Source organism: Rhinolophus sinicus, chromosome 6, assembly GCF_057876585.1.
Source record: "Rhinolophus sinicus isolate RSI-liver-muscle chromosome 6, RSI-T2T, whole genome shotgun sequence".
Lineage (NCBI taxonomy): Eukaryota > Metazoa > Chordata > Mammalia > Chiroptera > Rhinolophidae > Rhinolophus > Rhinolophus sinicus.
Genome location: NC_142506.1, coordinates 29,650,405 through 29,675,059, shown reverse-complemented (window position 1 = coordinate 29,675,059; position 24,655 = coordinate 29,650,405). Strand labels below are relative to the sequence as shown.

Here is a 24,655-nt window from a genome sequence, read left to right as displayed (position 1 = left end):
TTGGGAATTCTAGGAAACAGTGGGGGCCTCTGATCAGCCATTCGTAGCAAAAGAGAGGAAGGGGATATTGAAAGGACACTAAAGGCACGTGTCACCTGCCTGTTGCCTGGGTAGCAAACACCTCTCAGGCACCACTCAGGAAAGAACTTGATTTCTGCCCTGCCATCCTAGGTGGGTGTAAGTTACTTCATAGTCATTTTCATGGCGTTGGACAGAACTTACCAGCTGAGCCGTGAGCTTGGTTTCCTGCTTCTTTGCTGATAATTCTTGTCCCTACTTCTCCTCCACCTTCAGGACTATAGTGCTTAGAACTGTGTTGGCTCAGCACTGAACACCCAATGCAAGCGCAGCAAAGTGATTAAATACTGATATTGGAAAGGTATGTTTTGAGTGAGACTGTCCATCTGTCTGTCTACAGATGAGCGATATACTCATGGCAGAGCTATGAGTATTTAATAAGGGTCAACAAGCTGAGCTGCCCAGAATTTTGAAGGCGTTTCACCAATCCCTTCTAGAGAACTATTAAAATGCCATCCATCTGCTGGAGAAAAGAAGTTATGAAATAAGCCTCCCTGAGCTTCCCTAGGGCGTTAACTCCACACTGTGGAGCGTCTTCAGGGTGATCATTGTTTGCAAGCCCAGAGAGAGCTGGGACGAGGCATGGCACATTAACACCCAGCGCAGCAAGTGCCCCATCTAAGGGCCAGTCTGAGTCCCGGCCAAATGCCCAGCATTCCAGTGTAGAGAAACCTGTTTGAAATGAATGTACCATTGGTTATACCCTTGGCCTGAACATCTTTTCACTTTGCAACAATCTTTATATGTTAGGTAGATGCAACTGATACTCTAGTGCCTTGGAAAATGCAGGGGTCGATGTTTTTTTTATTTCTTCAGCCACCTCAAAAACCAGAAAATTTCTGGCCAGTGCTGACCACTGAGCTAGGGCAGCAACCATACCGAGGAGGAGGCCAGTATCAGCACCTGGACCCACACACAGGCAGGACTCAGCTGATTAGGTGCGGAAACCTCATGGCCCAGACAGTCATTTTAAACAATCAACGTGCTGGACTGCCAGCGTCAACTGATATAGGAGCCACTCCATATGATGGGAGATATATATATATATATATATATACACACACACACATACATACATATATAAATTACATATGTATAATATATATATATAAAATTAAATCCACTTGTGGCAAGTGCCCCCTGGGGCATAGAGACAAGGTGGGATGATAGCACCCTCAGCACCCCTTCCCACCCTAAACAAGGGTATGAACAGTCAATGACTCTGTCTCATCCTTCAAGTTGCAAGTCACTTTATTCCAGTCCCTTGAACATCACAGGCTGGCTTGATTTCAGGCAGGACAGACTCCATTTCCAGAGGTCCCTCAACACAGCAATGACAATGAACAGCCCAGCACAGGAGTGACATAAACCTTTAGGCATCCAGCCTACTTGGTGCTGCAGAGTCCCTTAGCCAAACTGGAGTGCACTGGATCAGACATACAAAGACCTTCCTGGGAAGGAGGAGAAGAAAAACAATCCTTGAGAAAATACAGACAGGATCAATGGAGGGCCAGAACCAGGGCTTCTCTGTACCCCCCGGGTGTGGGGGTGTTTTTAGCCATGCGTCAGGCTCTGTTTTCTTTCCTAAACAGCTGGAGACCCTCTTCCCTGCTCCTCACTCCAGTTCTAGGTTCTAGGGAACAGAATGAGTCTGGCTCAACAAGATGTCACGGCCGACAGCAGAGAGTCCAGGTGACTTTTCCAAGCATTAACTGACTCCACCATCTAAGGAGAACTAAAAGGAGGAATTAGGTCTTCAATTAAGAACAGCAATAAGCGGGATACACTTCCTGAACACTATTGATAGAGGCGCTGGGTTCCCTTGCCCGCTCTGCACTCCATGTCTTAATTCCCTGTTTTTCAAAACCCGATTTTACCACTTGAACCATAGAGGAACTTGGCAAGTCTCAGTATAAAACCACTATGAGAAACTGACACTCAGAGGAAGAATAAGATTATTTTACTATGTCCAGGTCTCAAAATTTCACCCTGTAAAGCTGGTTCATTTTGGTCAACCACACAAATTTGGATTTTTGCTACCCGTTACAATGGACTCAAGTAAGAGGCAGGAATCTGGAGATTAGAATGGGCTCAGCATCATTTTCCTGGTGGTTATGATGTCTACTTTGTTGTGGTTCTCAGTCTACAGGAAGCAGTGTGGCGGCAGCAGACCCACTGGGGACCTCTCTGCCTTTTCTTGGGGCAGGTTCTCCCATCTACATCCTTGGATGTTTGAGCTTCCTCATGCCTACGGCTTATGAAAATGCTTCCCTATGGCCAGCAATTTTGACTCTTAACTTTTAATTCAAATTAGTACGTATGAGGTCACTAGACTGAACAGCAACTCAGATTTGTGTTGTCACTTCTAGAAATAGAAATTGGCATTCAAAGAACATGGTGATGGAAAATGCTTCTTGGTTCTCCATAATGGGCCTTGGAAGCCACAGACGCACTTGCCCACGCCTTCTTCATGATGAATCAGATGATTGCCCAACCTCTGGCTCTGGTGGGCTACTTGGGGACTGGAAAGCCACCATTCCAGATATGGCTCCCTAACCATTCATGTGGATCAAACCACTGGGATGTCCTGAAACTTTATGCGATTGGGGAGAGGGGGGTCTACATAATATTGATCTGCTCAGAAAAGCACCACACTCCAATGTCACATTACCAATGAGCTGCTGGGCTGGGTGGGCAAACCATCACCTCACATCTCATAAATATTACCCTTTTGGTGCTCGGATTGATGTGGCTCACGTAAACCTGCTTCTATTCTCCAGGCACTGCCACTCCAGAAAAACATTCAAAATTAAATTGGGGCCCTAGTCATGGTTACTTTGTACTTTTCTGGAATATATAAAATATACCTGTTGGTTGGTGCATTTGTGCAAAGACAGATATGACTTTAAAACAAGACATAGACATTCATTATAGTTGGCTTACTTCACAATAAGCTACTAGAAACAGTCTTCTGTAATAAGATTGGATTAGTGCTCGCTAAACATGCAGTTCATTTAAACAAGGCAAAACACTTAATTTGGTCTGCAATACCCAATATTTTATGTACAGCATTTTTTTTTTTTTTTTTAAATCACAAGAGGCAACAAGATGGGTCTGGTCTCGAAATATAAGTTACCATTTGTGTTTAAATTTCCAAAGAAACTCATCTTAGCTCAACCAGTGTAAACCTGTGAAAAAATAGCTGAGCCATCTTTTGCCTCTCCCCTATTAATTTACCTTAAAATGTTCACAGCTTAGAAACTACAGCCTGCTGGGGGAGGAAGGTGGAGAGGGACAGCAGGGGAAATTCCCCGGGTCCTTTAATAGCCTGGCCCCAGAGGGTTCCTTGTCCTTGGGGATCCTGAATCTGGTGACATCATCCCTAGGGCATGTGTGACAGCAGATCCAGGGGGAGTTTTGTTTTTCAAACAAGCCCCTTGCAGCTTGCAATAGCATCATTGCACTGGATTGATTTCCCCTCCCTTGCCTCCCCGAGTCTTCAGTTTTGGAATAGAGACATTAGAATCAAGACAAAATAATAATAATAACGATTAGAAATCATCAGAGCAATGAACACCACAAAGCCTGTGCACGACAGCACTGTCCATGCTCTCCACAAGTGCACTGGGGCTCTGGGCAGCCCCACGAAGCATCCAGGACAAAAGAAGCTGAAGGCGGGCATCACGGAGGAAGGTGCATCTGACCGCACAGGGAACAGCATCACCGTCAATATTGTTTGGCAAAAAAAAAAAAAAAATTATTAAAAAGAAAAATCACAAGGGAACACAAGCAGCTCTACGATTCCTGGGGTGCAGGCTCAGAACTGGCCGGCGCTGCTGGGGTCACACTGCAGGAGGCGCACTATGGATGGGTCGCTCTTGGCCCCTCGGATGAACTCTTCCAGGGACAGTTTTCCTAGAAAGCAAGAAGATGGGTGAGCAGCAGCAAGTGCATGAACTTACACTGTTCTCAGGACATCCTGGTGGCAGCGATGACTCCCTTTGTCCCTTTGTCCCACACCATTCTGATGTGGGACTCACAGGGCAGGGTCTTGTTCACCATCTCAAAGCCAGCACCTAGCACTGCTACTGCTCCCTGAGAGCCCACTCTGTGCCCACCCTGCTGTGGTGCTGGGTGGCTCTGATGTGAACCCTGCCCTCCTGGCTCTTCCAGCTTCAGGTGCCCTGGAGGGACTCACTCAGTATTTGTAGAACAAATGTCCCGAGCCATTATGAAACCGAGCTGGGCTCTCGCAGCACCAGGTCTATTCCCATGCTGTCACTGGGAACCTCTGCACAGATACCTGGCGGAGGGCCCCTTTCTGGACAGCATGTGAGGACAGCTGCACCTTCATATGAAGTAAGGAGAATAAAAGTGTATGTGAGGGAGGCAGAGAGGTATCCCGGTGGGTCCCTGCTGCCCTGACAGGCTGGAGGAGGGACACTGGGCTGACTGGCCTCCCACTCCTACCCTGAGTCCCTTTCCTTCCAGAGTAAGCTGGAGTAGGTATTAAATGCCCTTCCAGGTCCCCCAGTCAAATTCTCTGCGGGGAGGAGGCAAAGCCTGTCCTCCATTCCTGGTGCTTCCAGAAGGACCCCTCCTAGGAAGAGCAGCTGGGCCTCCCTGTTCAGCTCTGCTCTCTTCTTTCCATTGGCAGGGGCTGCCTGTGGAGGACTCGCTCCTGTCTGTTCCCACCCCTCCAAATCAGTGCAGTGCCTGCCTTCCTCCCTGCTGCTAAGGGTTTTGTCCCCACTCCATCAGGAGGTCTCACTGAGCTGCACCCTCGAAGGAAGCTCGTCCTCTGGCTTCGATTACTGCTCTTTATTTTTTCAACTTATTCCAGCTCCAGGCAGGCGGATGCTATCTATTGAAGCCTTCACGAACCCTACCCTCCAGACTCCAACAAATACGTCTTCCCATTAGCCACAACCCCCTCCCCCAGCACCTAGTTCTTGGTTAACCAAATCCACCTTATCCACATGAAGGAGCAAGGCAGGATTTATTTTTCTATTTATTTTCAATATGTAGAGCAGGCCCCTTCTAAGGTTTGTGTTCTGGCCATTTTTTATGAGCTATGCCCGGGCTTGAACAGTGGTTAAAATGGTGACAACTTCCTCAGGTTTGAAGGCTGGCGTGAGGGAAAGAAGATGGGAGCGGTCACTTGACCACTTTGGGATCTCCCAAAGGGCAGCTCTGAGACCCCAAGTCTGGAGCGGCAGGGCCAATTCTGCATTCAGTGAATACCTCAGCCTCTATCGGGTTAACTACCATGTGCTTCAGAGTTGGCGCCTGGGTTAACTTGCCTGCAGGCCAGACTTTTCACGTCAGCAGCCAGGGGTTAGAGGCAGAGCTTCTACCAAAAGGAATCTAATGGCAGGAGACTCTAGGTGAGGCCTCTGCAGCAGGCAGGGGTCCAGAAGCATAGCAATGAGCTGTGCAGCAAGCTCCTGGTGCTCTGTGATCCCACTGTGAGCCCCAGTGCGGGGACCCAAACTTCTCACCTACTATCAACACACAGCGAGTTTTATCCTGCAGTGTGTGGCCCTTCTCCCAGCCTTTAGCCCTATTCTAAAGAGGTGGCTGGGCCTCGGGCAAGGCACAAACTCAGCTGTGTTCCCTGGAGCACGAGCAAAACGTGCCGCTTTACATCAGCAAGTCCGTCAACTATTAAAATAATCCTGTGTTTATTTAGTCTTTGCAAAAACCATCAAACTATCTGCTGTGAATCAAGGTGCCTACGGGAAGTAATAGGATGTAATAGCACCTTTGTGAGGGAGAGGAAGCAAATAGATTGGCTTGAACCTGGCAAACCCAGATTCTCAGGCAACGGGTGCCCCAGGGGCTGTGGGATTAGAAAGACAGTCTCGCTCTACTACACAGCCTTCTGTCAGTCTGTCTGTCAGCTCATCACTGACAAGAATTGCTGGGATCACCCAGCAGGACACAGTAAGAGCTACAGATGGGGGCTTATCATGGCCCAGGCTCCAGGCTTAGCACTTTCATCTCAGGTTTTACACCTACATTGAGTTGTCAGATTTGGCAAATGACTCAGTTAATTTTGAATTTCAAATAAACAATAAACAATTTGTTTTCATATAAATATGTCCCAAATATTGTATAGGGCATATTTATATGAAAACATCACTTGTGGTTTATTCAAAATTCCAAGTAGATCGATCCTCCTGCATTCTGTCCTGCAACCCAACTTCTAAAACCCTCTGTTCTTGAGTTTGAAATCCAACCTTCCTTTCCACTTCGGTTTGCTTTGCACCCCTTGTTAGATTTGAATTGTGGGTGGTACCCGCAGGGTAGAACCTAATGGCCACCTAGCTCCCTTCCTACCCCCACCTCCACAACGGCTGCTGGGGCCCTCTTGGCTCCTGGAAATCCAACATTTCAGAGCATGTGCAGGAGAGCCCACTAAACTCGTGGGCAGGCTGGGGGAAAGCTACTAGGGACGGGGTGGAATGACATCAAGCCCCTGCCCCACTTTCTGATTAGGGGCCTGTGGGCATCCAGCCTGCTGTTTCCTGGGCCTGTCCCCACCCTGGTCCTCTTCTTTCCTACACCACCAGGGAGCACACAGGATGAGCCATGAGCCAGGTCCTTGTGGCCAATCCCTTGTCCTCGAGCGGCATTTCCTGCTTGGATACCCCCAGCCCTTCCAGCAGCCCCCACCCTGAGTAGAGCAAAGCAGCCCTGGCCTCCTACCATCTCTGTTGGTGTCCATCTGGCGGAAGATCTTTTCTGTCCTTTTCTCTGGAGTTGACTCATCTTCAGGCATTTTCATTACGGATGAAACCATTTTATAGATTGCCTGGGGACAGAAGCAACATGGTGAGGAGACAGAAAGAAGGTTTGGTTGGGCACACAATAGCCCTGTTATTAAATTTCCCAAATGCGGGGGGTTAAGGGAATGTCCCCCACCCTGATTTGCTGCTGTAGAAAACAGATGCACAGTCACTGGTGGGAGAAACCAGGCCCACAGAGCTTGCTCCAGCACCGAGAACCTTCAGGAGTGACAGCTGGCAGGAAGACCCACCACACCCCCATGTGCCAAACTTCAGTGTGCACATGAATCCCCTGGGAATCTCATGAAAATGCAGAATCTGATCGAGTAGAGCTGGGTCGGGGGTGGGGGTCTTGAGATTCTGCATTTCTAACAAGCTCCTGTGTGATGCTGCTGCTGCTGCTGTTCTGAGGACCCCACTTCTAGGAGAAGGCTGCAGATGACCTTCCTCAGGCCAGAGGAACAGGTGTGTGCTGTGGTCTCCAGCTAGATCCCTCAGGATGGTAAAAACCGGACAGTCTGCAAGTGTGTGCCCTAGTTTCTCTCAGGCAGACATTACCAATCCATCCAATGCTCTTTCCCCCTGTTTGTGTGACAATGGCCTCACATTCCTTCTCAGCAAGTTCCCAAATATCCCCAAGATGGAAACAGTTTGCCATCTGAGTCCTGGATTAAATAATTATGCAATCTCAAGCTGGAGATGAACGGGGTACATCTGAAATCGGAGGAGCAAAAGAGGGTCCTACTGAAAGTTTTGTGAGCAGTACTGAAACCACCTCCCACACCACGTGCGGAAGCCCCCATGGAACTCAGTAAGGGCCTCAGTTGACAAATGTAGTTGTCATGTGGGAAGAATAATGTAAAGTCATTGTTTTTATTCCCAGACCATGACTTTGCTAATCAGACTCATTTTGGGAACTTTAGCCCTAGGAAGAAGTTTTTTTAAAAAGTAGATTTTGCCAGTGGATGGGCAGAAAAATCTGGAAAGTTCTGGTGCTCTGGATGCAGTGGAGTAATTGGAGGGAGAAGAGAAAGGAAGACAGCTGAAGGGAGACAGCTTCCAAACGGGAAATGTGAGAGAAAAATTGATACTAAAGGCTGAACTTAACTGCGTTACAGTATTATTTAGGATCAACCTGCCTCAAGTCCCTAAAATGTTCTGGAGAAAGGGGTAGTGGGCAAGTATTCTAATCTCAGTGATTAAACAAGAATGAAAAATGGACTCACCCAGTATGTTGCCCCTTGGGCTGATCCCACCCCATAGGGACCCCTCAGGCCAGACTCCCTGAGTCTGTCTTGAACCCATCCACAGCTTTCGCTGAACTCCAGAGAAGGCTCCACAGCGCTTCTACCTGGCAGGAAGGTCAAGCTCACAGCTGGGCCCTGTCTGGTATTATGGGAGTCACTGGGATAAACTTAGCCACAGTCAAGTTGCTCAAGAAATGTTCACTGAAGTGCTCTGGAGGCAAGCAATGAGCCATACCTGTCTGCCTCCTGGCGCCCTACTTGCTGTCTCCTCCATTCCAGGTCTTTACCTCCATCTGTGCTGGAGGTGAGAGTGCCCTGTGCCAAGCTGCTGGGGATACCTGGCTCCTTGGGGAAGCTGGGAAGGGCTATAGAGCTAGAGCTGTTTTTACAAATGGAAAAAGCGATGCTGAGATTTCAGGGCAGGTGACTGTTCAGTAACAGGAGTAGAAAGCAAGAGTCTTTCTATACTGGTGATATCTTGAAGTCTAGCACCCTCTACTGGGCTTTTCTCCCACGTGGGAGGTTTTCTGTAACTTGATCCAGTGAAATGGGAATCAGTGGCACCAACTAACGCGCGCGCGCGCGCGCGCACACACACACACACACACACTCACACGCGCACACACACACACACTCACACGCACACTCACGCGCACACACATACTCACGCGTGCGCACACACACACACACACTCACACACACCTCACAGGAATTTCATACTTACACAATCTAAGTATTTTGTGAATTCACAAGCCCAGGAATCTTAAAACCACAACAGAAACAGTATTTAGAAATCAGTATCACACTAGATCACATAAGCATGCCTGCTTTAAAGGAGCAAGACTTGACACATTTCAGGAGCTGTGCAAGGGATACAGGACGAACATTGATGAGCAAACCATAGGTTCACTTTTTGCCAAAAGTCTTAAGGATTCTGTGTAATTGCACATCCTCAACCTTCTTTGCGGCTTGATTGTTCCTTCCCTGAGTCTGCTCTGGCCTCAATAAGGTCACCTCACCTGGTAATTCCAGGTGCCACCTTCTTTGTGTCTGTAACTGGCCAAAAAGGGCATCTCCCAACTCAGATAATTTGCAAAGGCTGTCAAGAGCCTGGCAACCTGTCCAACACACACCTTGGCTATTCACACTCTTCTCTCATCTGAGTGCTCACCTATCCCTCTCCCCTCTCCTTGAAGTCTTATGCATATGGTCAGGGCAGATTGAAATGTTACCCTCCTCCAGGAAGCCTACCATGGTCTTCCTTCCTTCTACTGCTATGTGTAATCTCACTTCCTTCGTGCTAGCAAATAACTCCCTCTAAACCTCTCCTGGATCGTTTCATTCCACTCACCCTGAATTGTAGTCACCCAGGACACTCTGTTTAGATGTGAGGGTGGCAATCAGGTCTGGCTGTTCATTGAACCCCTGGCAGGTCCTAACATGGGCTTGCACAGACTTGGGCTCACTAAGTGTAGAGGATTCATCCAGGAATAACTGTTCCCACCCTATCACCTTCTTTATGCTCTTCCTCTTCTTTCAATTTTCTTCTATCCTGCTTCCCATTATAAAGGTTCCCCCTTTCTCCTTTAATGTATTTTTCTTCATTTTCCCACCCTCTTTTTTTTCTTCTCCTTTTATTCATATAACTAAACATATTCATGTGAAACCCCTGAAAGATCCTTAGTCAATCAAAAGTGATGAGCTCTTACCTTAGAAAGCATGCAAATGTGCTCATGGGTACATACTCCCTATTGCAGACAACTTCAGGGGTTCATGGATTCAGGATTCCACCCACAGACCCAGGTTAATAAAATCCCTGTTCTCTGTTTACTCCCTCCGCCATCGTCACTCATCCATCCATTCACTCCGCCAAGCACCAAATATTTATTGATCAACTATTATATACCAGGCTTTATGATCTACCCAATCCTTGCCTTCATGGGGTTTACTCTTAAATAAGGCAGACCCGTATTATTAAAATAATCAAAGAAATTAATGTAAAACCTTTGTTGAAAACGGTGCTACAAAGGAAGATTCCTGCTCTGAGATGATGTAATGGGGAAATCAGGCCGTCTCAGGAGCAGTAGGGTAGGCTGCCCTGAGGAGTGATGACTGAGCAAAGAGATGAAGAGGTGAAGGACACCCGAGGTGGAAGAGGGGGTAAGAAGGCCAAGAGAGCACGCAGGTGAGTGTGGCACAAGCTATGCTGAAGAGCAGGTCAGGACACGACAGTGGGGCCTCACTTACCATGTTACGGTATCTGTATTTCTCCAACGAGAAACGAAAAGAAGGAACTGATAATAAATTTGATTTTCTTAAGACACCTACTTTCCAAATCCATCTCTACTCCCTTATTTGCAGACAATGGTGTTCACAGAATTAAAAAAATTATTAGTCATCACTTATTTAACAATTATTGTCTACTATGTAGTAGGTAATAGGGTTTCAATTATCAAGACTGATACGCTGTTTCTTATTTTATATCACACCAATCCTCTGCCAAAGGGCTTGGGAGACATCACATTGGAAAGAAAAGCACCCCATTTTTTATGAGCACCATTTAGATGGATATGGTGACTCTAGTAATGCCTTAATCGTTGTTATGAAAGTCCACACCTATATTACACTTGGGTCCCATGGTGGCGAGTAAAACCCACTGGTCTGGAGCATTCCTTGTAACTCTCAGCCTCTAAGAGCTGGGGCTCATAAAATTATCATTATGAGATTCTGACAGGAAGTCAACTGTATAATACTCTAGAGATTATCCACTAATACTATTGTTGAGCAAATGAATGAAAGACCAAATGAACAAATGAATTTGTATTAGAAGACAAGGCTCTGACACTCAACAGAAAGTCTTTAAGAGTTTTAATCTTTAGCTATTAGGTGAAAGGATAGGGCTGGGACTGAGACATAAGAAAAGGGTAATAAAAAAAAACAAAAACAAAACAAAAAAATCCAAAAAATGTCAGGGTGCCCTTACATGAATATATTTGCAAACAGGGTTTCTGGGATGAGGCAAGACGCACAAAGTTTGAGTACCTTGTGGGGCTGAAGAGGAAGTGAGTACTCCTTTAAGAGGTTCACATTTCCAGATGGCTTTCATAGCACTCAGACTAGATTTAGTTATTTATTTTTTAAATGTGCATCAACACACACATGGGGCTTACACAAAACCAGGTCTATGACGCGGGTGGTGCTAGAGCTGTGAGCAAAGAGTTGAGGTGATGCATTCCAGTGGTCCCAAGAGTAAGTAAGTGGATGACAGCCTGCAAAACCACATTTAGGGAATTGTCTGTCCCTTTGCTCCCTTCCCACGGCATCAACAACCCAAGGCTGATTGCATTAGAACTTCAAAATCTAGGACTCCACAACACAGGGAGAGAAAAGACACAACTCCAGACAGCAATCTGAAACAAATCATGTCTTTTATTAGCTCCAATTCCCACCCCCCCAAATTTAATGGGATTAAACCATGGAGAGGCCAGGCTACTTCCCTACTATATTTTTAGCAACATCAATGAGAGGCCCAGCAGGGACATCCTGTTCTTAATTAAACTTGAAGAGCCCTATTCTTGTCTCTGGATAAATGCAGAGCTATGGGACACCCAGGGGCCCAGCTCTGGCTCTGCCCCATGCAGGCCATGTGGCCACGGGTCTTACCAGCTTCCTGGTGTCCTATATTTCTTTTTCCCTCTTGGAATGTTGGAAAGGAAGGACTCACATCCTAACTGATAAAATTTGTGGGATTAACTGAGGGCAGGCACGATTCCAAGAGTTAAAAGCTCAACCTTCTCTCTGAAGGAAACCAGACTGATTCTTCTCATCAGAAGATGCAGGGTCTTCTAACATGACATCCAAGGCCGCATGACCACCAACCAATGGCAAAAGAAATGAATAGGCACAGGGTTGATTTTAGATTATAGATAAAGACCACTACTCTGCTTAGAAGGCTATTATATCCCAGGAGAGGATGGCAGAGAGAGGTCAGGAGGGTCTTCCTTGGAAACACTTTAAAAATGGGGTGAATGTCGATGTATCTGGAATGGTGTAAGAACTTTCTTATTTAGAGCTAGAAGAATATTTTAAATCAGTAACTTTCCTAACAATTCTACCGAGGTGCTTCGGGCACTTTCACAGGTGGGGAAAGGATAAGGGGGAGATTAAGGACCATACCCCTTTTCAACCAGCTCCATTCTTATATTAGGTTTCATGGAAGATTTTACTCGAAAAACTCATTTTCTCTCCCCTCCAAAAAAGACCCCTTCATTATTTTGTAAATAGCCTTACCATTCATCAAAGCAAAGACATCTTTGGCACTACTCGACATTTAGATCCATATCCAGACAGTCACCAGACGTATTAAATCTGCCTCCTTAATAATTTCTTAAATCTCTTATTCCAACTGCCACTGTCTTATTTCAAGTCAGTGAGGTGCCCCCCATTTTTAGATATGGGCAATTCACTATTTTTTCTTTCTTTCTTTTTTTTTTAATTTATTGGGGTGACAATTGTTAGTAAAATTACATAGATTTCAGGTGTACAATTCTGTATTACATCATCTATAAATCCCATTGTGTGTTCACCACCCAGAATCAGTTCTCCTTCCATCACTATATCAAAGTCACTATTTTTTCAATCTTACGTAACATGCTATGCAGCGGCAGCTCCAAACAACGCCTTCCAAAGAGCCCATTTACTGTCCTAAGCAGGCACTGTGGAGTTGTGTCACAGGCCCTCACATTTTGGGGTGGGGGGCAATACTGAGTTCGTTTTCGGAATGTTGACTTTGAGTTCCTGTTACAAAGCGGAGATGTCTATTCACAGTTGGACACAGAAGAGGTGACGATCTGGAAGCAGTCTGCTGCTTCTCCCATAGACTGGGGCTAATCCGCGTGTGGGGAGGATGAAATGACATAATGCATATGCGCTAGGTTGACTAGTGTCCTGCAAAAATTCATGTCTAACCTGATGACATCTTCAAAAACCCTATTTCCAAATATCGTCACACCTGCGAGTGTGACCTTACTTGGAAATAGGGTTTTTGAAGATGTCATCAGGTTAAAAATGAGATTATATTAGATCAGCAAAAGTGTTAATCAATTAACTGATATCCTTACAAGAAGAAGGAAATTTGGGCACAGACACACAGGAGAATGTCTCGTGATGACGGAGGCAGAGACAAACATTACCGAGGATTGCTGGCCACCACGTGAAGCTAAGATAGAGGCATGAACTGATATACCCCCAGGAGTCTCCAGAAGGAACCAACCCTGCCCACACCTTGATTTTGGACTTCTGGCCTTCAGAACTGTGACAGAATAAATTTCTATTGTTCTAAGCCACACAGTTTATGGTAATTTGTTACAATGACCATAGGAAACTAATACAGCATGGAAAACACTTACCACTATGCCCAGCCCATAACAAGCCCTGGGAAGATGAGACTTCTTGGAGGGAAGGAAAAGAAAAAAAGGTTACAGCTGGAACTCTACTTGGGAAAATCCATGTTTAGGGAGCAAGAGAAGGAAGAAGAGTCCACAGAGAAGGCTGGGACGGAACAGCCAGTAAGGGGCGCCTTTTGGGTAGCAGACATCACTCTTGTTTCCAGATGACATACTCAATGCTGAGTTAAAACTCTTCAATTATAGTGTGGCTTGTCATGATAACGTTAATCCCCTAACAAGAAAGGGAAAAATCAAACACAACTGCTAAGCAAGCACTAAGGTTAGTTCTTAGACAAGGTCACTAGCCTAAGTAATTGCCTTAAAGTTTCCTCCGGGAAAGAAATCTAAGTCGCATTCCAGAGTAACCTCTGTGGTCCACATTTATTGCCTAATTGAGAATTAGGCAAGAGTTTGGAGCTGAAGTCCCAGGGGCCATATCAAGATCGACTAGAAGCTTTTCCCTTACCCCCACTTTTTGTTTGGTTTTGTTTTTTTTGTTTTTTTCAGATTCAGAAGAGCACAGAGCTTCAGGTCTCCAAGGATCATATTAAAAGTGACATGGTGTCTATGACATCAATTTAGAAAGACCATTGGGGAAAAAATGCAAGTGCCATTCAGTAAGTGGTTCTAAAAAGAATGTACACAGAAATATCTCTGGATCTTACTGTGGTCCTCTATACTGTGGCACAAATACGCACAAATATTGGTCGCCTGAAATGGTCACAGTTGTGCTCTTGTGACCAGGTGGGATTCATCTTTGAGTTTGTTTGGTGCTTTTGGAGGGCAAACCTTTGGATGGCCACCACCATCACCTCCCTGCCTCCTCATCCAGTTGCTATAGAAATATGTATGCCTTATTCATCACATAAGTGAATCAGAAAAAAGCTTTCCCATACTGCTAAAAAACAAAACAAAACAAAACAAAATGAAATCTGTGATGGGTCGCCAGTACATGCCCAACCTCCTTCCTCAGGTTTCATCCACACAAATGGTGTCAAAAGGTAAAAAAAGGTGTTCTGAAGGTCACTCTGCCTTTGTCAAAAGCGCCAGTCAACTCGGAATCACAACTGGGAGGGACAGTCTGATTTTAAGACAACAGTTGTTTGAACATCGAGTATTTTTAAAGCAATCATTAACATCCAAGTAATGAATATGCTCATTAGAAATTATTCTAACCTGGTCCTCAAAGTAAATTCCCTGAGAACTGCTATGGATAACACTATGTCAAACTATATATTCCTTTTGGAAAGGCTCTAACTTGAACTTTAGAACAAACCCAGACAGGTCGTCTTCAAACAGTCCTAAAGCATGAAATACACCTGTGGGTTCAGGTCCATAGTATGAATTTGGGGAACTCGTGGTGCCAACCACATTCTCACCCAGAAAGGTGAGTCCTGTGAGCATGATAGCAGCCCAGAAGTTTTAGCTTATTCCCAGGTGGGCTGGTGTTTTGTGGGAAAGACAACAGATGAAGAAGGCTGGGAACTCCTAAAATTGTCTGTACAAGAATCTTTTTTCTGTGAGGTTCCATCAGTTGGAGGTTTAGTTGGTTACCTCCCTTTCCTTTGTGAACGTACATTTTATGACTAGGTAGATTTAACTTAAAACTTAATGGAAGATTCTATCTATTGCCTTCACCTTTGATTGGGAAATGACCTTTTGTTACTTTTCAGGGAAACATCCTGTCCCAGATCTGGAAACTTCTATAGAATAACAGTAGCCAATATTTATTGAGTATTCCATGATAGTCACTGTTCTAGGTGTTCTACTTGTAATAACTGTTTAACCCTTACAATGACCCATGAGCCGGGTGTTATGATTAGTTCTAGTTCACAAATCATGAAAACAATGCACAGGAAGGTGAAGTAACTTACCCAAGGAAGAGAAGGAAAAGGGAGATTAAAAACGGAGTGAGGCAAGATGCTATTGACCAAGACACCACCTCTCACATGCCAATTCTTCCCTTGGCTTCCTCTGCCTCTTTGTTTTGGATACAGGTGATCAACTTTTGTCTCATCACAAGGGTAATGCAAGGCAGTTTATATGCTCCTAACCAAGGACAGTCCTGTCATTAAACACTTGTTCTTTTAAGGGTCCCTATTACTTTCTGAGAACAGAAAGGGGACAGTTTAACTCCACGTTTTTCCTGGATTTTCTCCCTGGTAGTGCTGTGGTCCCATTAATGAATCCCTAAGTTCAGCGTTCTCTCACCCCCAAGATCCCAGACAGCATGTAAGCAATCGTGGCCCAATTGGCAAAGCCACTTCCATGCTCCTTGGCCCTTCCACACAGCCTGCGCTGTGATGGGTGTGGGTGCTCAGGTGCTCAGCCCTGCCTTCATCTCGGCTGAGGGACAGGGAACAGTGTAGGGTAGGAAGCAGTCTCCTTCCTCTTGCAGCAGTGGTCTGAGCCTAGCCCCCACCCAGAGGGGAAGATCTGCTATAACATGGGGAAAAGTCAGTGTCATTGTTTGGTCTAAGACTCCTGAGAGGCGGTTTTGACGCAATAATAAAATACTGGGCCTAAAGCATGTTCCTAAATTTGTCACTTAAAAAACAAACAAATACATGAATGTGGAAACGTTCATTTAAGACTCCGAAAATAAATCTGCATATGGTTTTGCTTGTTCATCCAGATGCTAATAGAGCACAAAATTACTTTTTTAAAAAGAAACATAACTGCATTTTGGCATATGTGGTAGACTGAATAATGGTCCCTCCAAAATGCATAAACCCTGGAACTTGTGAATATACTTACATAATAAGAGAGACTTTGCAGATGTGATTAAGTTAAAGATCTTGAGATGGGGAGATTATTCTGGATGACCTGGGTGGTCCCAGTGTAATACAAAGGTTTTTGTGAGTGGAAGAGAGAAGCAGAAGAGATACCCAGAGGAATGGTAGTCTGAGAAGGACTGTCAATCCTGTTGCTGGCTTTGAAGATGGGGGACAAGGGCCACAAGACAAGGAATATTTCAGAAACTAGGAAAAGCACGGAAACAGACTTTCCCCTAAAACCTCTAGAAGAAACACAACTTGTGGACACCTTGATTTTAGCCCTCTGAAACTGATTTCAGACCTCTGACCTCGAGAACTCTAAGATAATAACTTTGTGTTGCTTTAAGCAACTAAGTTTATGGTAATTTGTTGTAGCAGCAAGCGGAAACTAATACAGTGTATTTCAGTATTACAGAGTCCACATTAGAGTCCTTCCTACCCATTTTAAGAAGCAAAAAGGATTTCAGCTTGTTACCATAAACAGTGTTCTGAGGATACCAAAGCTGAACTACAGGAAGCAACATCAGGGAAGAAAAACTGGAAAAATATGGAGTCTTACACTCCATTCATTGCCAAGCCAATGTTGGACACCAATCCCTTGACCAGTTACTACTATTTGTAGCTGAACATTTTGAATTTGCATTTAATAAATAGTTTGAATTGCTGAGTCTTGGAGTGACAGAAGTTCGGCCAAGAATTTATATATTAACACTTGTAATAAAGCTGTAAGTTTTAGTCACTTTAACAAACAGATCCTTAATTTGTGTATGATTCTGCTGGCCCACAGCCTGCCTTCATTTCATCACTTCTAAGAGATATTTACCCGGGCACAAAGCAGAAACCTAAGGGCCAGTGACTCCTGTGAAGTACTCTTAAATGTAGCATCTGTAAATGTAGGTTCTTCTAAAAGGTGTGGATCAGCTAGAAACAAAAAAAGACAATCCCCGCAAAGGCAAATAGACAGCTCCTTGGGGCAGTGACAGGCCTAGAGTATGGGTTTTCAAAAGGGGGTTGGGGGAGGATAAAATATAGAATGGGAAGTTGGGTAATACCCTTCAGCAAATTCTAATTCATTCAGAATCATTGAAAACTGGGGATTAGCATAAGAATGAGGCAGAATACATGAATTGTTGGCTTGCAAATTAGCAGAATATAATAGCATAGCCCTTAATAGGAAAATCGTTCTAAATTTAATGTAATCTCATTGGTGATTTGGAAGTCACCTCAGGATGCTGCAATATTTCCTTTCTACTGTCATGAATATTAATCATCTGGGCGAGGTACTGTAGAAAACAACTTAGGAAATCTGAGCTTTCCATTTGCAGGATTCTTAAAAACCCTGAGTATAATAAGTGTTTATGAAGGAATCCGTGTCCTTCCAGTTATGACCTGGAAACTGACTGTTGGTCTGTGAGTGGACCGAGATCCTTTACAGGGAAGAAAATGCCTTGGTAGGCTGACTGCTCCTTCAATCTGATGCTCACTTTTTACATTCCGTATTGAACAGGAGGAAGTCAGCAAGAGCTCAGCAAGTGCCTATTAGAACCTTCTGCACATTCACTGCAATTTCCCACTCTCCCTTGCAAATTGGATTCCATAGCACAGGGAGAAAGTCCGTTTCCCCCCTATACTACTGGTTCCCAGTGCACTAGGGCGCTTCACCCTAAGTGCAAAATGAAGGTGGGGATGGTTTGATTTCTATAAGCGCACGTGGCCTGCAGGGTCCTCCCTGCCTGGGAGTCAACACGTTCATCAGTACGAGCCACCAACCACTGAGCAGGGGCCGCTGGGAGGACCGGGAGAAAATGCTAACCATGAGACAACGCAGTGGCTGGCAGGAATTCTTTTTTTTAGATCCCAGTCAGGAAGCATTTCTCTCCAAAAGGAGAGGCGGAGAACATGGGGGCGGAGCACAGCACTCCCGAATAAAAAGGGGAGACAAAACAAAGCTGTTAAAATGACTCACCTTTTAAATTTAAACTTTTGTTTAATTAGCAAAGATTAAGAAAAATCAGAAAAGTGCTATGATATGGGACACCCTTTACTCACTTCAGGAGTACATTTGGGAAATCAATTTGGCAGAGTGTACCAACAGCCGTAGAAATAAATGCTCACCCCGTTCAGCCTAGTAATTGCATTTGTGGGAATTTAGTCTAAGGGAATATTCTAAATATAGAAAAAGCTTCATGCACAAGGATTATGTTTGTTATTTTATTTTTCAAAGTTACAATATTATGTATAATAATGAAAAGTGGAAACAACCTAAATATCCAACAGTAAGGGAAAATTAAGCAAATTATAGTGTATGACTATTATGCAGCCATTAAAATATCTTTATTAAAAGTTTTTATAACATGAGAAATGCTTGTGTTATGTTAAGTGAAAATGCAAGTCACAAAATTTCGTATACGTTAATGAAATTTATATTTTTAAATGCATGGAAATAGGACAAGGTTATTTTAGAAAATTATTAGCTGTGATTCTCTTTGTCGGTGGAGTGGGATTATGGAAAATTTTTCTCGTTTTCTTTTATATTTTCCTATACTGCCCATATTTTTACAGTAGGCATTTTATTTTTCATACATTTATCCTTCGGGAAAGGGAGAGCCTTTATTTTGGTTCAAGATCCCTGTCTTTGAGGGATTAATTTAACACAGATTTAATCAGCTAGTTACCGCTGAGGTGAAGGAAAAGCCACAGGTGGCCCAAGAAAAACGGAGAAGTAGTTGGCAGGTCTTCCCGAGTTTCCTAGGAACACAGGAAGGTCACGTGGACCCCTGCTCCTGAATCTCTGCGCCTGCCCAGTCGTCACTCTAACCGCCCGTGTGCGTTCAGTCCCACTGGCCCAGGCGCAGACCCCAGGCCTCAGCCACAAAGCTCAGTAACAAGTCAATCTTGGGGGTGTCTGTAACCAGGTCTTCTTGGTTCCCTGAAAGCAAGTCCCCTACGCCTCCGCCCTCATTTGCACCAGCAGTTGAGTCCTTTCTGCCTCCTGGAGAGTCACATCCACCTCCCACCCTCCCAAAAGCCCCCCACACCCCCATGCCAGTTCTCCAGGGGCTGCAGCTCTACCTCTGCATGAGTGTTGGCCTCTGTGATGAGCCTTCCGGCAAACCAAATGCCCACTCTCTTGGCCCTGCTCTCTGCTGCCAAATACTTCCCTGTTGTACCCCCCTCACCTGCCAAGGTGGCGTGTGATGGCCGTCCCTCGCTGGTGCCACCCATCCACCTGGTCCTTCCCGCTGCCTGCAGCTGAGGCTCTCCTGATCCTCTCCTGAGCCCTGTCTCAGTCTTTTAGGTTTGTCTCTGGGACCCACCCACTGTGGATCAAGGTGCCATTGCCAGGACTGTAGCTCCTTATGTCTCTTTCCCACTTTCCCCTTGGGTGTCACAAGGAAAACGTGGCCATCACGTGGGCCCCTTCTCCTGCTCTGTTCAGGAAATTTACTCTGGGTGAGTGATTTATGGAAATAAAAGGGAGTGCCTCCTACTAAAATGATGGAGGCTTCAATTCTATAACGTTTGTATCCCCGATGAGATGGGACAGAACCTCGCTTAGAGATGCCTCCTTTATTCAAGAGTCTAATGAAGTTGTAAATTGATGCTGATGCTGGGGAGGAGGATGAGCTTTTCTAATAGCTGGTACTGGCTAAGCATCGCTCATAGACAGTCCCACCTAATCTTAAAATAACCCACAATATGGGTGGTCTCTGTTGGCAGGTCCATTTTACAGATGAGGAGAGTGAAGCCCACTTAGGTGAACTAACTTGGTCAAAGTCACAGAAGTAGTGACTGAAAGAGGCAAGTTTTCAACCCAGGTGAGAATTTGAGTGTTAAATACCACTCCAGGAGATATAACCTCAAAGGAAGGTCAGTGCAGTGAGTGGATGGAATGGCCATAGTGAGCATGACCAGCTGAAGACTGCATGTCCATCTGTCCGACGGGAGTTACCACAAAGGCCCAGGTGACTTATGCCAGGCAAAAATGGGGGCCCAGTGTTGCCAGGTCAGAGTTTTCAAGAGATGTAAACCAATATGCATTTTTATGTGCAATATCCCTGTTTTGTAATGAGGATTCAACATTTTCAAAAACACTGGGTAGGTCAAGTCAGTGCCCAGGTGGGCCACCAGTCTGCACCCTCTGCACTAAGCTGTACTGTGCACCTGCCAGTTCTTACTTGTGACTCATGCTCTTCTCTTTGGGAAGGGCTAGGGCTACATACCTGCACAATCTCTAGCATTTCTGCCTTGCTGATGTAGCCATTTCCATCCAGGTCGTACATGCTGAAGGCCCATTTCAGCTTCTGCTCCAGCTTGCCCCTCGATGTGACACTCAGGGCTATGATGAATTCTCTAAAGTCTATTGTCCCATCGCCATTGGCATCGAAGGTACGGAAGACATGCTCTGCAAATTTGGAAGCATCCCCATAAGGGAAAAAGTTCCCGTAAATTTTCTTAAACTCTTCCATTGACAAATGTCCACTGGGGCAGTCTCTCAAGAAGCCTTTATACCATTCCTGGATCTCGTGCTCTGTAAAGTCTGTGCTTTCCAGCAAGTCCTGCATGACCTCTGGGCGCAGCTTGCTGTTCTGTTTCCCCATCCTGGCAGCAAGAATTCAGCTGTGGGTAGAAAAGAATATACAAAATCTTCAGACTTGTTCTTTAGAGGAACAAGTTATAATTTGTGATTGTTCCTCTGGGAAAAAGAAATAAACTCTATTTTAGTCTAATAACATTGTTTAGGTTTTCCAGTGTTGTGGTCAGCCAAACAAAATGATAGAAAGACAGGCAGGCCAAACATGCACAGCAGAAATATTACTAACCAGAAACTGGTATTTTTTTTTATACAGAGCCAACCTGAAAACAAGAGATGAATAATGAAAGAGAGAGAATGTGAGAAACAGAGAGAGAGAGAGAGAGAGAGAGAGAGAGAGAGAGAGAGAGAGAGACAATTGGCTATTTAGTTCTGCCTTATCCATTTGCAAGAGGGCTAGCCTGGCTTTAAGAAGACCAGTTCTAACACTCAATCCAAGTATCAGAAGGGAGCATTAAAGGAGAGGAAGAGAGAGAGCAAAAGCGATCATTCACCATGTTTTATTACTAGAATATTTACTAGGAAAGTGCTGCTTGGGTACCTTCTGAATATTATAAACACAGACATAAGTAAGGAAAATAGAAACCTACTTGATATCATTAAATGCTACCAAGCTAGGTCAGTTATTGAAACTCACAAAGTCAAATGATTGTCAACATTGGGTTTACTTTACTCATAGATGGGAAAGATGATGCTTCATAAAGTTGTTTATGTCTTATGATTATGGCTTATGGAATAGGCTACACTTTCCTTTTTAAAATACAAATAACTTCATATTTTCTTATCCTAATGGCAGCACACATCCATAGTAAAAATAGTAAAACAACACAGTGATACATAAAGAAAAAGGTCAGCCTCATTTAAAATCTTAATACCTAGAAATAAACACTGCTAGCATTTTGGTGTGTGTCCTTCCAGAGTTTTTGAATGCATACTTATCTATGTATGCTATTAACATACGTTTTAACACATTTACATTTAATAAACAAAAATATATATCTTACACCTTTTAAACTTAATGTAGTGGGGAGAATGAAGGCAACTTTTATTAGATGGTGAAATACATTCACCATTCACATAGATGTTCAACATTTATTGAGCCCCACATAACAGACATGTTTATGGTACTGTGGATGCAAAAAAAAAAGACATGTCTCCTCCTCTCTAAGGGACACCTACGTGTGCACCCTGTAGGGGTGGTGGTGCAGGGTGGGGACAATACAATAAATGGGGAATGAATGTGGTGTAGTGAGAGGACAAGGAAAGGAACCCAAGCCAAATGGGGGCAAATCAGGGAAGCCTTCTTGGAGGATATCTGAGCTTAGTTTCTGTTTCCAAAGTTTTATGACTTAAGCATGGTCAAGATAAACCCCTTCTCATAAAGATGTTCTGCACTTATATTTTACATTTTTCTTATATTGTAAAAAACTCTGAAAGTAAGGCTTGGAAAAATTATAGACTATATGACAACACATCTCTATTTTAATCATGATTTTCCATTTCCTTTGAGATTTTACATTTGGTGTGCTTTTTTGTTTATATCTGTCTCCCTCTCACTACCCAGGTCTCATGGGACAAATTGTATAGGGGACACCACAAATAACATTTGGTGAGTTAATGAATGACAGATAAATAATTACAACATGGAAATATGGAATAATCTTCTTGGAAAAGGAGTCTTTCCACCACAAAGATGAGGCCTTAGTCTTCAGAATGCTATTTTACACACTAGTAGTTAAGACTTGGTCTTGAGATCCCTTCCCCCCACCAAGTTTTACTGAGATTTAACTGACATATACAATTGTATAAGTTTAAGGTATACAACATAATGACCCGATATATGTACATACAGCAAAATGATCACCACAATAAATTTATTTAATATCCATCACCACACATAGTTACAAATTGTTTTTGTGTTGAGAACTTTTAAGACCTACTCTCTTAGTAACTTTCAAATATACAGTACAGTATTGTTAGCTATAGTCACCAAGCTGCACATTACATCCCCAGAACCTATTCATCGATTACCTGGAAGTTTGTATCTTTTGACCTCCTTCACTTATCCCCCACCTCTCACCCTTGGGGTCTCTTACATTGAATTGCCTGTATACCTGTTTGTTGCCCTCACTAATAATGAATTCCTAGAGGGCAGCGTTTGCATCTCACCCTGCTCAAACTTCTTTCATAATATCCACAGTTCAGAAAGTAATAAGCAATCCTTATTAATTGCTAAGTTGACTGGTTTTGTCTTCGGAATTCTGCACTGGAGGTAGAACTGGCTGCACTCCAGTTCTCAGCCAGGCTCGCCGCCCCCCCCCCCCCCCCCCCCAGCCAGTGGGAGGGAGCTCCCTTCCTATGAGCAGAACCAATAGCTGCAGGAAGGAACTTTTTTCAGCGGTCCCTCTTTAAGTGGAATCAGGCAAACATCATACTACGCAAGATCAAAATTAAACTACAACTCCAAATGGAGCACAAACAGAATTTATAAATTGAACCTTCCAATAACTTTCACTCCCATCTCGTGTTGCCTTTTTTTTCTGGAGGAAAGAAAGCAAAGTTAGAAGGGCTGCTTTTTATTAGAATTTTAAAACTGTCATTTAGTTGCTAAGTTGGCAATTTGCCTGAGACAGGAATTCAGAAACATGAGGTAATACATAATATATGGGTTTACAGAGCTCTGAAACATTTGATGGAATTTGCAAATACTTTTGAGCTTTCCTTTTGGGGAGTTCTAGAATATAGCTTTATGGTGTGGTGTTTAATCAAATCACTGTTATTACACTCTTTTGGTTCTGTGCAAATTGCCGTGTACCTGGCCTTGGGGGAAAATGCCATTCGTTATTTAAATCCACTCTCTTAAAGAATGATTTGTTTCCCTAAATATATGAAACATTGTTTCTCCAAAACCAAAGTAAGTTCCTTTCTTAGTGTTTAAAAATTGCTTCTCATTTATTAGCTGTTTTTGCACTAGAAACAAATCACCTCAACATTTTGGCTAAGTCTCCCACTGAGCCTGACCTGTGTGCAGCTATTTTTCAGTAAACAGTAATTAAACCACATTTACAAATTCATTAGCACAGAAAGGCCATAACACAAACAAAGAAGAGGAGCATGGCGTAAGTTATTTGGGGAGCGTGCCTGTGTAATTTAGTCCAGAATTTGTTTCAGTAGATAACTACAAATACTTTACTACCTGTGATGTCTGAACTTGCAAAAACCATCTGGACTTGGTTAGACTGTATGACAAAAATCTCAGGGGACATACGATAAGAGTTTCATTCTTTGGGGGAGGGGGAAAAAGATAGAGGAATGCCTGACAATACCTTTTTCTTCCAAAATACAGGAATTTCTGCCTGTTTGAGTTGAAGAAGAAAAATAACATCAGGGAAATGCCACATTAATTAGCAATCAAAAAAAAAATGGTCTGGAGACAAATGTTGCACTTCAGGTCAAATCGTTTTCATTACTCCATTCAGTCATTAAAGCATTAATTTTGTCCAGTAGAACATAACAGGGACAATCTCAGACCACGGGATAAAAATGCTTGGGTTCAAAGCCTGGCTCTCTTGTTGTCTAGCTCTTGGGTAATTCACTTAACTTCTTGATGCACCTCAGTTTTCTCATCTGTAAAATGAATTCAGTAGTATGAGTTCACGTCTCATTGACTTGATGTGAGAATTAAATGAGACAATCCTATATGTAGAGCTCCAGCCCTGAG

General features: G+C 44.0%; 1 protein-coding gene across 7 annotated transcripts in view; it reads right to left on the bottom strand.

The window, feature by feature from the left end:
* Nucleotides 1–1,311: 1,311 nt before the first annotated feature.
* Nucleotides 1,312–24,655, bottom strand: part of NCALD (neurocalcin delta) — a 417,308-nt gene continuing 393,964 nt past the window's right edge. For all 7 annotated transcript variants that reach the window (XM_074316352.2, XM_088799022.1, XM_074316353.2 and 4 more), the window contains 3 exons: nucleotides 20,564–20,960; nucleotides 6,790–6,895; nucleotides 1,312–3,993 (listed from right to left, as the gene is read on the bottom strand). In XM_074316352.2, the coding sequence (XP_074172453.1) occupies nucleotides 3,896–3,993; nucleotides 6,790–6,895; nucleotides 20,564–20,941 (582 nt within the window). In that variant the 5' untranslated portion in view covers nucleotides 20,942–20,960 and the 3' untranslated portion in view covers nucleotides 1,312–3,895. The remainder of the gene's footprint in view (nucleotides 3,994–6,789; nucleotides 6,896–20,563; nucleotides 20,961–24,655) is intronic.